This window comes from Mus pahari, chromosome 11 (genome assembly GCF_900095145.1).
Source record: "Mus pahari chromosome 11, PAHARI_EIJ_v1.1, whole genome shotgun sequence".
NCBI classification, from domain to species: Eukaryota; Metazoa; Chordata; class Mammalia; order Rodentia; family Muridae; genus Mus; species Mus pahari.
Window position 1 is genome coordinate 42,763,665 of NC_034600.1, and position 12,005 is coordinate 42,775,669.

A 12,005-nucleotide genomic window follows, 5' to 3' on the forward strand; every position below is an offset into this window, starting at 1 on the left:
AAAATGAAAAGGGGAGGGAACGAGGCAGCAGGTGCAAAGGGAAGTGCAAGATGCTCCCAGCATTGGTCATCAGGGCAGGCCGAGGGCAACAGCATCAGCTCTGGGAGGGGTGTGTGTGTGTATGTTCTGCACCTCCTCCCTGCCCCCACTGTTCCACTGTTCCAGGACTTTAGATTCCAAAGACTCATCATGTCTTTAGAGGTTCTACTGGCTCTTTTAAGCTCCCTGGGATCCCAGACTCCCCCAGGCGCGCCCTTGGTTGTTTCTCCTCAGGTCAAGACAGAAGGCTGGGCCAGAGCCTCCCCAGGAGAGCTCAGAGGAGCAGTGGGCTCTGGGATCAAGTTGTTTTGTTTTGTTTGGCTTGGGTCCCCCCTCCCCCAAGACAGGGTTTCTCTGTGTAGCCCTGGCTGTCCTGGAACTCACTCTGCAGACCAGGCTGGCTTCGAACTCAGAAATCCGCCTGCCTCTGCCTCCCAAGTGCTGAGATTAAATGTGTGCACCAGCACGCCCAGTTTTTGGCTTGATTTTTTTTTTTTTTTTTTGGTTTTTCCAGACAAGGTTTCTCTGTATAGCTCTGGTTGTCAGTCACTTCCCAGGCTTGAGAACAAGACAAAGGGACCAGAGGGTGGCCCGCTGTGTGCAGCCACACAGTTCCCCAAGCCTAAGCAAACAAATCCTGTGATGGGCACTTCTGCCAAAGGCGCCTTCATGTCACAAGCTCTGTGCTTGGCTATAGCCAAGGGGCAGAAGTCCTCATAAGGCAGCGATATGGTTGCTAAGTGCTACCTCTTACCAGGCCTCGCTCAAGGTGGCTGGGAAGAGGCCCTTTCAGGGTCTTCTCAGAAAGCACTCCTGGGCCCCAAGTCTGTGTCTCTGAACAAAAGCCACCGAGTACCTCGTTTGGTGCCTTCCGGTACCAGGTATAGCACAGGACAGAGGAAATGGCCTACAAAGCAGGCTGACCTGCTGCCTAGCCCACAGCCCATGCCAGTGTCTTCCTGGAGGTTTCTGGAATGTCTTGATTTAGCAGCAGTCAAGGTGTAATAAACTCGGGGTGAGTGGGATGGGTAGAACACTTGCCTCGGCATAAACAAGTCCCTGGGCTCAATCCCCCATGTTGCAAAAATAAATGTAAGTGGGTGATGGAGAGTCCCAGAAAGGGCATTGTTGAAGACCCTGAGATGGAGCAAGGACTGAGGAGCCTGGCATACAATGAGGAACCCATTCTACTCCTGGCCTCCGCATGAAGGGGAGAAGGTGTCCCTAGAAGAATTAGTAGAGACCAGGTTCCTGCCAGAGTCAAGTGCCAACAAAACAGCTGTCCTGGACCCTGAGGGTAGCTTCAGCAATGGCCAAGGACAACATGGTTCCTGGGGAGAAGATCTGACACGTCCACCTGGGGGCGTCCTTTAAGAAGCCCCGAAGCTTGGCCCTTCTCTTGAGGCCATCATTTCAAGGGGCCCCTGCGAGAGCGCCCAGAAGGAAGTAACTTCCTTTGCCCTGTAAAGCATTCCGTTCTTCCTGGCCTAAGTCCACATCCGTGTCACCAATTTCCGGGCAGCTCTGCAGCAAACTGAACAGGGAGGGGTCAGAGGCGGTTTCTGGAAGTCTCTGTGTCTTTTCTGGGGAAGAGATCCATTCAGTCTCTGAGGACTTCGCGCCACAGCAGCTCTTAGACATCTCTTTTGCTGTGTTCTGGAATATTTTCATGCACAAGAAATTCCCTGGTTGTCACTGAATTTTTCAAATACGGATTCTGAGCTTGCTCTTCACCGGAAGGCGCTAGCCCTGGATTCTGACAGGAAGACGAAGGCTGCCTGGCCAATTCTGAGTATGCCTCTTCTGCCATTCCCGAAGTCTGTGGGAATGGGCTGGGGGAGTCTTCGGAAGCAACCTCAGTTAAAACTGAGGGCTCCTTAAAACTTTTCCCTGGGGGACCGTCGGGCCTAGATGGGGAGGTCACATACTCATTCGCTTCTCCTCCCAAAATGCTCACCTGACCCTTTCCAGCTTCCTCTGTCAAAACTACTTCCAGAAAATTCTCAAAGTTCACTACCAGCTTGTCAATGAGATCCGCGGAGACGGGACATGGCTTTGGGACCCTGTCTTCGGTGTTCTCAGGGTTTTCAGTCTCCTTCATATTTGACTTCTACAAAAGAGAAAAGGGGGACACCCCAGGGGTCGTGTAAGGAGTGCAAATGACTGAGCCGAATCATTAGATTTGGGACACAGAAGCCCTGCCCCTAACATAGCTCCGCATCCCCTCCCCCACCCCGGCATCCCTCCCTGGTGCACACTGTGTTCCTCAGGTGCTTGACAATGGTGCTCCACTTCCTGAGGGACAGCACCCAACGCCCATGATCCTTTCAGAGAGCTCGAGGCTCTCTTCCAGACCGTGTTTACAAAACTCTGGGTGAGATGAGACACCTTAGGGGAAGGCCATAAAGGCAAAAGACACCACCAGAAAATCTAAGGCGGTCTCACAACAGGGCAGGGTCTCTGTCTTCTTTGTCTCCTGCCGACCTGGCCCAGTGCCTGGTGTACAGTTGGACAGTACAGGCTATAGAGGACTGTCCTGTAGACTATGCAAAGCATGTCTCTTCAACTTAATAAACAGGAGAGCAAAAGGGCCAATATAACAGAAGCAAAGAAAAAGGAGGATGCAAAACCAGAATTCGTTATACAAAATTTTTTTTTAAAAAAATTCTAAGTTAAAGAAAAATACTCATGTTTTAAATTCTTGCATTGAGGCCAACCTGAGGAAGGACATTTAATACTAAGGATCTCAGAGCTACATTTTCCTGGGCTGATTTCTACTTAAGGGAGAAGTCATAAGATATTTTTCAAGTTTCCCATTTAAAAATATCCTTAAATAGAGGATTTCTACTTGAAAAAAAAAATGCCAGGAAACCCACTGCTACTTACACAGTGACTCCTGCCATTGGGGAGACACAACTCAAAGCTGCCTTTGGTTTGCCATTTACCCAGTACTGCTGTGTCTCTGAGGAGCCCCCAGGTTAATTTGCTCTTGGTTGCTTTTTAAATGACCTCAGAGCTGGTAGTGAGGCTCTCTTGCTCCCCATCAGAAAGCCAATCTGTGAAAGAAGTCTTCTTCTATGACAGGATCACTTCTATGGGGGGTGGAATACCTCAGGCCCTGGTAAGGGTCTTTCTTCCAGTCCAGGGTGTAAGTCTGGAAGTCACAGGAGGAAGGCTGATTCCATCTGCCCATTTGGCTATTCCCTGGATCTTTCAGACTCTCAGCTCTTTCTCTGTGAACCTTGGGAAAAGCCACCCCCATTCCCATCCACCTGGTCCTCCTCCCAGTCTGCACAATTTTCTGGACAAAACCCAGTACTACGTGTACCTTGAAATCATCTCTGAGCCATGTGGCTAAACTGCTTTCAGCAGGGTTGGGAACATCAGGACAACACAGGTGAGTCAATCGGCTGTTAAAAGATGAGATTTTAAGAGAAGAGGTTAAGTTCAGGACCTAGTCCATGCATAGTGTGGCTGACCTAAGGGCAAGGTTTACTAAAGGCAATCATATGACTCCCTACTCAAGAACGGTCTGGTTGGTTTGAATGAGAACGGCCCCCACAGGCTCACATGTTTGAATTCTTAGTCCCCAGTTGGTGGAACTGTTTGGGAAGGATTACGAGGTGTGGCCTTGTAGGAGGAGGTGTGTCACTGGGGGCAGGCCTGGAGGTTTCAAAAGTCCACCCATTCTCAGTTAGCTCTCTCTGTCTCATGGCTGTATCTCAAAGTATGAGCTCTCGGCTACCGTTTCAGAGCTAAGCCAGTCTTATTGTTGCCATACTCCCTACCATAATGGTCATGGATGGTCTCTAACCCTCTGAAACTATAAACCTCAAATAAAAACTTTAGTTGCTGTGATCATGATGTCTTATCAGAGCAATAGAAAATAACCAAGACGGAAGGCAGCTGCCCAGCTTTCTATTCAATAAGAGTAGCATCCACACTCTTGACTGACAGGAAATAGTAAGCACTTGTCTATGGGACAACCCAAAAGGAGATGCTTCCCCCACATAGTTATATCCTGACCTTCCTCTCTCTCTATCACCTGCATATCTCTACCCTGGTCCTGATGTTGGAAACTGCACTACAGTCACTTTGACAAATGCATTCTCAGAAGCAGTTGAAGCACTAACTACCCACACTTCTGTGTAGTGTTCCCAAAGTATGTTCCCAACTTCAGCACCAGCATCACCTACTCATCAAAGGACACATTCCTAGTCTTTATCCAGAATTCTGGGTCAGACACTCTTGGGGCAGGATCCAGTTCTGACGTGTGTCTAGATTGAAGATGATTACTTAAGAATATGATGTACAAAAATGTGTGCTGTGGCTTGGCTGTAGTTTATTGATCGTGATTGAGGTTGACATTAACTTAGTCACAAATGAGGCCCAGCTGCTGGGCAGAGAAGGCTCATGAGGGCCAGTGTAGCGCGCCCTACCAAGGAGGGACACTGAGGCAGCCTAAGGGTCACTGCAGGGAGAAATACAAGATATTGAAGACACACGTCTTTCCCCACACTGGCAAGAGCAGGCAGGACAAATGTACCTGCAGCCAGCCCTCCGACTCTATATCACAAAGAGCAGACCTGTGCTCTCATCCAGTTGGCTAACACCCAAGGCTCAGTCTCCTTTCTGCTCCAGCCTCAAGTGACAGACACTGGCAGACAGAGCCTATGGGGCAGGGAGTGCTCCCTTGGCCTCAGAAGAATCTAGACTTGGTGTACAGACCTGCACAAATATGTCTTCTTGTTTGTGGGAATCCTCATGAGTCTGAGGGTATGGTCTTTAATCCTTCTCACACATATGGACCAAATGAATGAACAAGCCAGCCCTCCCCTGGGGCAGAGTTCCCTCTCACACCACGTGCCACGATGGCACCTGCTGCTTTCTACGGCCGATTGTTAAGACATTCACTGTCAATTATGAACTCACTTTGGCTTTCTGAGGCCAAAAGTCACTGTTTTGATGCTAAGTAGAAGAAGGCCTCCTCCAACTAGAGATGTTAGAAGGACGATTTCAAACACACCTTTGTGACAAAGAGAACAAAAGACCAGTTGTCAGTACAGTTCCCTGACTCTTGGACAAGAATCAAATATTAACCTTTTCTTTTTAGCTTTTCTTTTTCTTTAGCAACATTTCTCATTACTTTCCAATTTAAATTTACTTCTATTGAAACCACTGGGATTTTGGTTCCCTATCTAGCTATCTTCTCCCTATATAATGTGATAGATATTGATATATTTTCTTTTGTGTTATTATATTTTACTTATACAGAATAATGGGTTTCATTGACATCTCCAAGTATTACATATTATGTACTGATAGCTGTTGGGTTTGCCAGGGTCAGCTTCCAACTTTATCCATTTAGTCAATACTTACTAGCATAACTATTAGCCAGCCATTATTCTGAGAAATAAAACAAACAAATAATCAAAAAAAATCAGATCCTTACTCACATGGTTTGTATATCCTGGGGTAGAAAAATTCACACGATAAACTTTGACAGGCAATCTTTGACTTATTGATTTGCCTGGACTAAGAGATACCTACAGAAGGATAAATACGTGCCACTGTGTCTAGGAGGGTGAGTCCAAAGAACTGACATGGGCGAACACTTAGGGGAGACTCCACCCTGAACGTAGGCGGTACCATCTGATAGGCTGGCAGTACCACCACCAGATGGGCTAAAAGTCGATAAGGAGAAAGACACTCAGTGCCCCCAAGTTCTCGTCTTCCTGAGCATGAACATTGATTGCTGTGGTCATTACCTACAGATTCCTGACTTCAGCTTAGCCAGCCTTTGGACACAGACTTAACTCTAACAACCCTGCAGAGAGCTTCCAGGCCTCCATCTTTAGACGGGGACTGCATCCTTAACCCCTACTCTTGTTCTAAAGATTCAGATTTCTAAGACTGAGTGGCTACTGGGGTCCCTGCATGGTGAATGCCGCTGCTGAAGAACCTAGCTTCCATTCACTTAAGCTGTATCAGTTCTGTTCTCCTGGAGGATCCTAAGTAATAGAATAATGTTAAGAATACTTCAGATAAAATAGATGATCAAATAGAGTACTTAGGGTAAAGTGGAGGGAGGTTAACCTCTTAATTGTCTATTTATTTATGTATCACTTATTTAATTTTCCAGATAAGGTCTCAATGTGTGGCCTGAACTCACCATATAAGCTGATCTAGCCTTATACTTTAGACCTTCCTGTCTCAGCCTCCTGGGTGCTGAGACTGGCGTGCATCACCATGCCTGGCTAGATCTAATCTAGAGTCTGCCCTGGATTTTGGAGAGAGGCAAAGGGAGATGCAAAGCTTTGAAGAGGGAGAGAAACCGAGCCAGAGAGTGATGGGAAATGAGGTAAGGTCAGAAAGTGATGGGAAATGAGGTAAGGTCAGAAAGTGATGGGAAATGAGGTAAGGGGCAGGTAGCTTGTATTTTGTTTAAAATATGAAGCCATGACTGGTGAGTTCAGGGGATCTAGAGCTTTAAACTGTGGCTGCTGTGCCTGAGTGGGTTCTGGAGGGCTGGAGATGGTTATTAGAGCACTGGCTGCTCTTTCAGAAGTCCAGCTCTCCACACCCACCCAGCTGCTCACAACCGCCTGCAACTCCAGTTGCAAGCAATGCGAGACTTTGTTCTTACTTATGCAGGCATGTGGTACACATAAGCTTACTCAGACACACACATACAAATAATAATAATAATAATTATAATAATAATTATTATTATTATTATTATTATTATAGTCTTTCATAAAAAGGAGAATGAGTTGTGGAGGACCCAGGAGGGAAGTAGAGAAGCCTGTGCTCTAATCTACAGACCAAGGAGAGAACTTCTAGGGTCCAACACAGGATTGTGCCTTCAATTTGATCCTGAGAGAAATTTTCATGAGCTGACACAACTTGTACCCAGTCTTCTGAAGGTGTAACATGATTAAAAACAAATATTTTAGAAGTAGTATCAAAAAGACTACCAAGAAGGCATTGTTAGGCTGCAGGACAGAACATGTTTTCTGTGTAAAGTCCCAAGTCCTGCTTATGGTTCTCAGAGCCACGGTCTACTTTATTCTTCAGGAATATAAATAACAAGAGGCTTCTGAGATGCATGAAGATGACTTTTTTGGTTTATAGTAGTTATTGCAAAATTTCTCAGTGCTGCTTGAATTTTGATTGATTGATTGAGACACTGTTTCTCCATGTAGCCCTGGCTGTCCTGGAACTCACTTTGTAGACCAGCCTGCCTCTCCTCTTCTTTTTCCTTTTTCTAATACATGCCCTCAGCTTTCCTACTAAATTATTAAACTATTATATTTCACATTATTTGTGATACCTAACAAATTTGTCTTGCTTTTCATGTTTTCAATGTAAAGGCTGATAAGTTGAATACACACATCTTTTTTGCAAACAAACAAAATGAAACAAAAGCCCCACTACAGATGGTAACCTTAAGTCTCTTGTCGGTGACCTCTGATCAAACAGTTTTTTCCTTCCAAGGTTCTATTGCACAACTCTTGACATTTAGGAACTGGGGAGTGTGAGCTCAGGCAACAGCCTTTGACGTGGCTGAGGCTGAAGTGGATGTTGCTTGCTTCATCTCAAGATTATTTGGGGCTGCCTATCAGGAAGGATCAAAATGGCCTGTCTGTCTAACTCAGTCCTCCCTTTGCCAGCGCCCCAGTAACTCCTCCTTGCTTAGCTTCCTGGGAGGCGAGTGAGCCAGAGAACAGGGCAATCCACACTCTGCTGCCCTCTGCTGGCTTTCCTTGCTCCTGACAAACGGCATTTCCAACCTGAAGTAGACTCCAGAATGAGGCCTGAAGCCAGTACTCACTGATTGACAATGTCTTGAAGTTTATTTTCACCCCATTGGTACCTCCAGCTCTGGTGCTGGCCATGACCCAAACAGTATACGAGGTCCTTCGTGTCAGAGACTCCAGGTCACATTGCAGGGCATGAGAGTTAACAGTCTCGGCTGAAAGGAAAAATAGAAGCCGATCTAGTACGGCAAGTCAAACTGAAAACGTGCATTAGCATTGACCAAGGGTGTCCTGACCTGCAATTCTAGCTTCTCAACTTCCACTTAAAACGAGTCTACCAAGATGGAGCAATGACCTAAACATAAGAGCTAAAAGTATAAAAGTCTTCAAAAGCCCAAATAACTAACCCACAACTTCGAATTATGGATGGTTCTTTCAGAATATGATACCCAAAGCACAAGCAACTACTCCAAACAATGTTAAACTGAACTTCATTAAAGACAATCAAATGTTAAAATGGGTGATGAAGTTAAAAGACATTTCTCTGAAGAAGATATGCAAGTGGCCAATAACTACACAAAAGATTGCTTGATATCATTAATAACTAGGGAAAAAAACGTTTTCTAAATGAGATACCCCTGGGAAAACACATGCTGTAAGGTTAATCTATTTTAATTTGCAGTGAACGTAAAACCTTATGTATGCTAGATACATGCTCAGGCTCTGAGCTGCCTCCTCAGCCTTGATTACTTCTGTGAAATAATCTGAATAGTAATCTATAGACAGAGTCTGGTCGTTACCAGGGGCCGTGGGAAGAGGGGCCGGGGATCAACTGAATAAAGGAACACAGAGCTTCCACGTGGAGGGGGGAGAAGAGAGGGGTGGTGACTACACAATTTGGTAAATGTTCTTAAGACCGCTGAACTATACACCTTCAAATATTTAGTACCAAGTTTTACATTATGTATACTATAGTGTAACAAAATCAAATTTAGCCTAAATGAAAATCCAAGCCTAGCCCAGAGCTTAGGGCGTCAGAAGATACCGTAGACTCAAAACATAAAGCTCTGGGCAACGGGCAGTAGAACTTATGCTTCAAGAGCTCTGCACTAAGACAAGTACCGTCAAACAAGGCCTGTCCCTGCATACAAATCCACTCTTTAAGATGGGCAGATCCCACCCAAAACAATGGTCGGGAAAAGTCTGAGGGGACCCACCCACTCTGTGACTGAGCAGGAGAGGTCGCATCAACTCCTCCCAGTCCTCCTCAGAACTCCTTTACACTTTTACAACTCATGAGGTGGCGCCCTCGACTCTGTTCTCAGAGAGATACAGGGAAGCTAAGTATTTGAATGAGTGTGCCGGTCACAGCCCTGGGAGCCACCTCTGTGTCAGGTCTATTCACATCATCTCGGGTTGGGGGTGGAGGGGGAGTGAAGGGGTGGACTGAGTTTGCTCAGCCTGGCCATGTGCACACTTACAGAGCTCTTTTCCACCTTCAGCTTGGTAGAATACAGTGTAATTGTTGATAAATCCATTTCTGGCACTCTTGGGTATCTCCTTCCATGTGATTGTGGCTGTCCTCAGACCGATGTTCTCCACCCTGGTCTCAGGACCTTCTAACGGAGCTTCAGAGGACAGAGAGATTTTAAAAAAAAATTAACCAGGGCTGAATCACAGCCCAGAAGATCAACTGCTGCCCTAGAGCTGCTACCATTGCTTCAGGCTAAACCCACACTGCTGGGGTTGGGATGAGGAGGTTCAACGGGGGACTGAGGAGACAAGGAATTTCAAAGCCCCAAGAAAATGTACTTTCCTGTAGGTCCCCAATTCCAACTAGCACCCAGATTTCATTCCTGTCTGTAAAGTGTAGCTATGATCAGTTGGAGACTAACTTCCCTGGCCTACCTTTATACAGCAAGAGACACTTTCCAGTGTTCAATCTAGAAGATGCGCATTTCCCAAAAGATACAGTCTGAGTGATGTACCTTGCCAATCATCTCACAAAAGTCACCTGGGAGGAGGCTAGATAGCCCAGTGGGGAATTCACTTGCCATGAAAGCATAAGGTCACGTAAAAAGCTGGCCATGGTGGCCTCTGTGAGACAGGCAGATCTCTGGGAATTGCTGGCCAGCCAATGGGCAGCTACACCAATGGGCAAGCCCCAGGTCCCAGGGAGAAATCTCAAACCATAAACAAGGTGAATGGCTTCTGAGAAATAACAAGGTTGACTTCTAGCCTTCATATATGTGCACCGAAACATCCATGAGCAACATGCACACACATGTGTGCACTCCCAGAGAATCATTTTTAACATCCGTATGACGAGCTTGCTATGCTCCCGGAATTGATCTTAATGAATGTTGATGTTGGTGACGGTCTTAGCTGCTGGTTTGTTATGACATTAGGCAAGTAGTTTCACCTGTGAGAGCTTCCATTCTCCACTGTAAATCGGGAAGTGACTGGACTCGTTGAACTCTTTATATCAACCCACCTTTGAAATGTCGTGACTCTATACTCTGGGCTCAAGTGTTTCCAACACAAACAGTTGAAGATGAACATGAAGATGATATATGTTTTAGAAATGAGCCTTGAGACAGCCCTGCGTCTGAACTTGTAAGAGTCTATATTCCTTCACCCAAAGTTGGCCCACGTATACCTTTTTCTTTGGCATAAGCTTGGATTGAATATGGCTCTCCGACTTGGTGTCCCAACACTGGATACACTGATATATTATAGCATGTCAAAGGTTTTAGTTTATCTGGAGGAGAGAGAGAGGGGAGAGAGAGCTGCTTAAGTATACATAGTAGAAAAAATGGAGGACTGAGTTGCGGCCTAAGACTTACAGAAGACGTTCTGTTTCTCTCTAATGCCCGCTCTTGCTCTGAGATGTTCTTTCTAACTCCCAGAACTAAACTGAGACCATTTTAAGAATATTACAGCTCCATCATGAAGGGGGCATCCTTCCTCCATCAGTGATTTTTATCATGTGACTTGGGGACATACTGAAAAATTTTTTAGCCCTTCTGATAACAGCATATACTCAACAACCTTGAATTCTAGTTCTCTACCTGTTCACATCCCTTCATAAGGCTTTGTGTTCTGTTTTCTTTTGTTTTGTTTTGTTTCTAGGAGACAACATCTCATGATATAGCCCAGGCTAGCCTTAAACTCAAGATCCTCTACTTGCTTCAGCTTCCTCTAGAGGGCTGGGATTATAGATACATTCCACCACACAGAGCTCGTGCGTTTCTTGATATAGATGCCATTGAGTACTGGGCAACAGTAGAAATGATGAGACTTAGAGACAAACTTAGCTGATGTCTTATATGGGAGACGGACTTACTAAGGATGGGGGCTAGCTCTTAAGCAGGTCACTAGAACAGAAGGGAGTTCCTGAAGTAGGACAAATGGTACCCAAACTCGGATGTGACCTCAGATAAGCCAGGCTCTCCTCTGGTGGGTGTTAAGACTGTGTTTCTTTTAGACAGCACAGGACCACTGCATTCATGAATTCACAGCAGCCATGCTTGCCCACCCAAATCAATCCGGTCAACAACATTCCAGCATGAGGTGGGAGAGTGTATGAGAGAATGAGACCCACCTTTAGCTGAGGCACTATAATAGGCAATTGATGGGTGATAGGGACGGGGCGTCAGCTTTCTTCAAGGATGTGTCTCCCACTCCCCAGTAGGCCAACCACTATTAGTGGGTGGCCCTACACCTTTATGCCTAATGGGGCAGCACTAATTCCACTCAGTAGGTTATTTAAAAAAATAAAAATAAAGGGAGGGGCAGAAAGTTGGGAGGGGTGGGGGAAAATGGGGAGTAGATCTGGGAGGAGTTGGTTAGATATGGGCAATACAATGGTATGCCCATATGAAATTAGCAGACTCAATTAACATTGTTTTCAAAAGCCTTACTTTTTTTTCTGTTAAATTATGATCATCACTAGCAGGGTAGCTGGTGAACATTATTATTTCCCTGTGTCTCCATCAACATGAGTGGATAAGATTACACTTGCCTCCCACCTGGCTTTCTGGGCCAGCTTCGCCTGGGAAATGCTAAGAGCCGTGACATTTACTAATCACCAGTGCTGTCCACACAGCCTTCTGTTGTTTTTTTGTTTTGTTTTGTTTTTTTGTTTTTGTTTTTGTTTTTTCAAGACAGGGTTTCTCTGTGTAGCCCTGGCTGTCCTGGAACTCA

At 45.7% G+C, this 12,005-nt stretch overlaps 1 protein-coding gene across 2 annotated transcripts in view; it reads right to left on the reverse strand.

The window, feature by feature from the left end:
- Nucleotides 1–583: 583 nt before the first annotated feature.
- Il31ra (interleukin 31 receptor A) overlaps nt 584–12,005 on the reverse strand; it is a 58,484-nt gene continuing 47,062 nt past the window's right edge. Inside the window, exons 12-17 of one of the 2 annotated variants that reach the window (XM_021208538.1) lie at nt 10,459–10,560; nt 9,281–9,427; nt 7,874–8,014; nt 4,972–5,065; nt 3,368–3,449; nt 584–2,149 (exon numbers count right to left, since the gene is read on the reverse strand). In XM_021208538.1, the coding sequence (XP_021064197.1) occupies nt 1,673–2,149; nt 3,368–3,449; nt 4,972–5,065; nt 7,874–8,014; nt 9,281–9,427; nt 10,459–10,560 (1,043 nt within the window). In that variant the 3' untranslated portion in view covers nt 584–1,672. The remainder of the gene's footprint in view (nt 2,150–3,367; nt 3,450–4,971; nt 5,066–7,873; nt 8,015–9,280; nt 9,428–10,458; nt 10,561–12,005) is intronic. The other variant, XM_021208539.1, reaches the window with a different exon arrangement.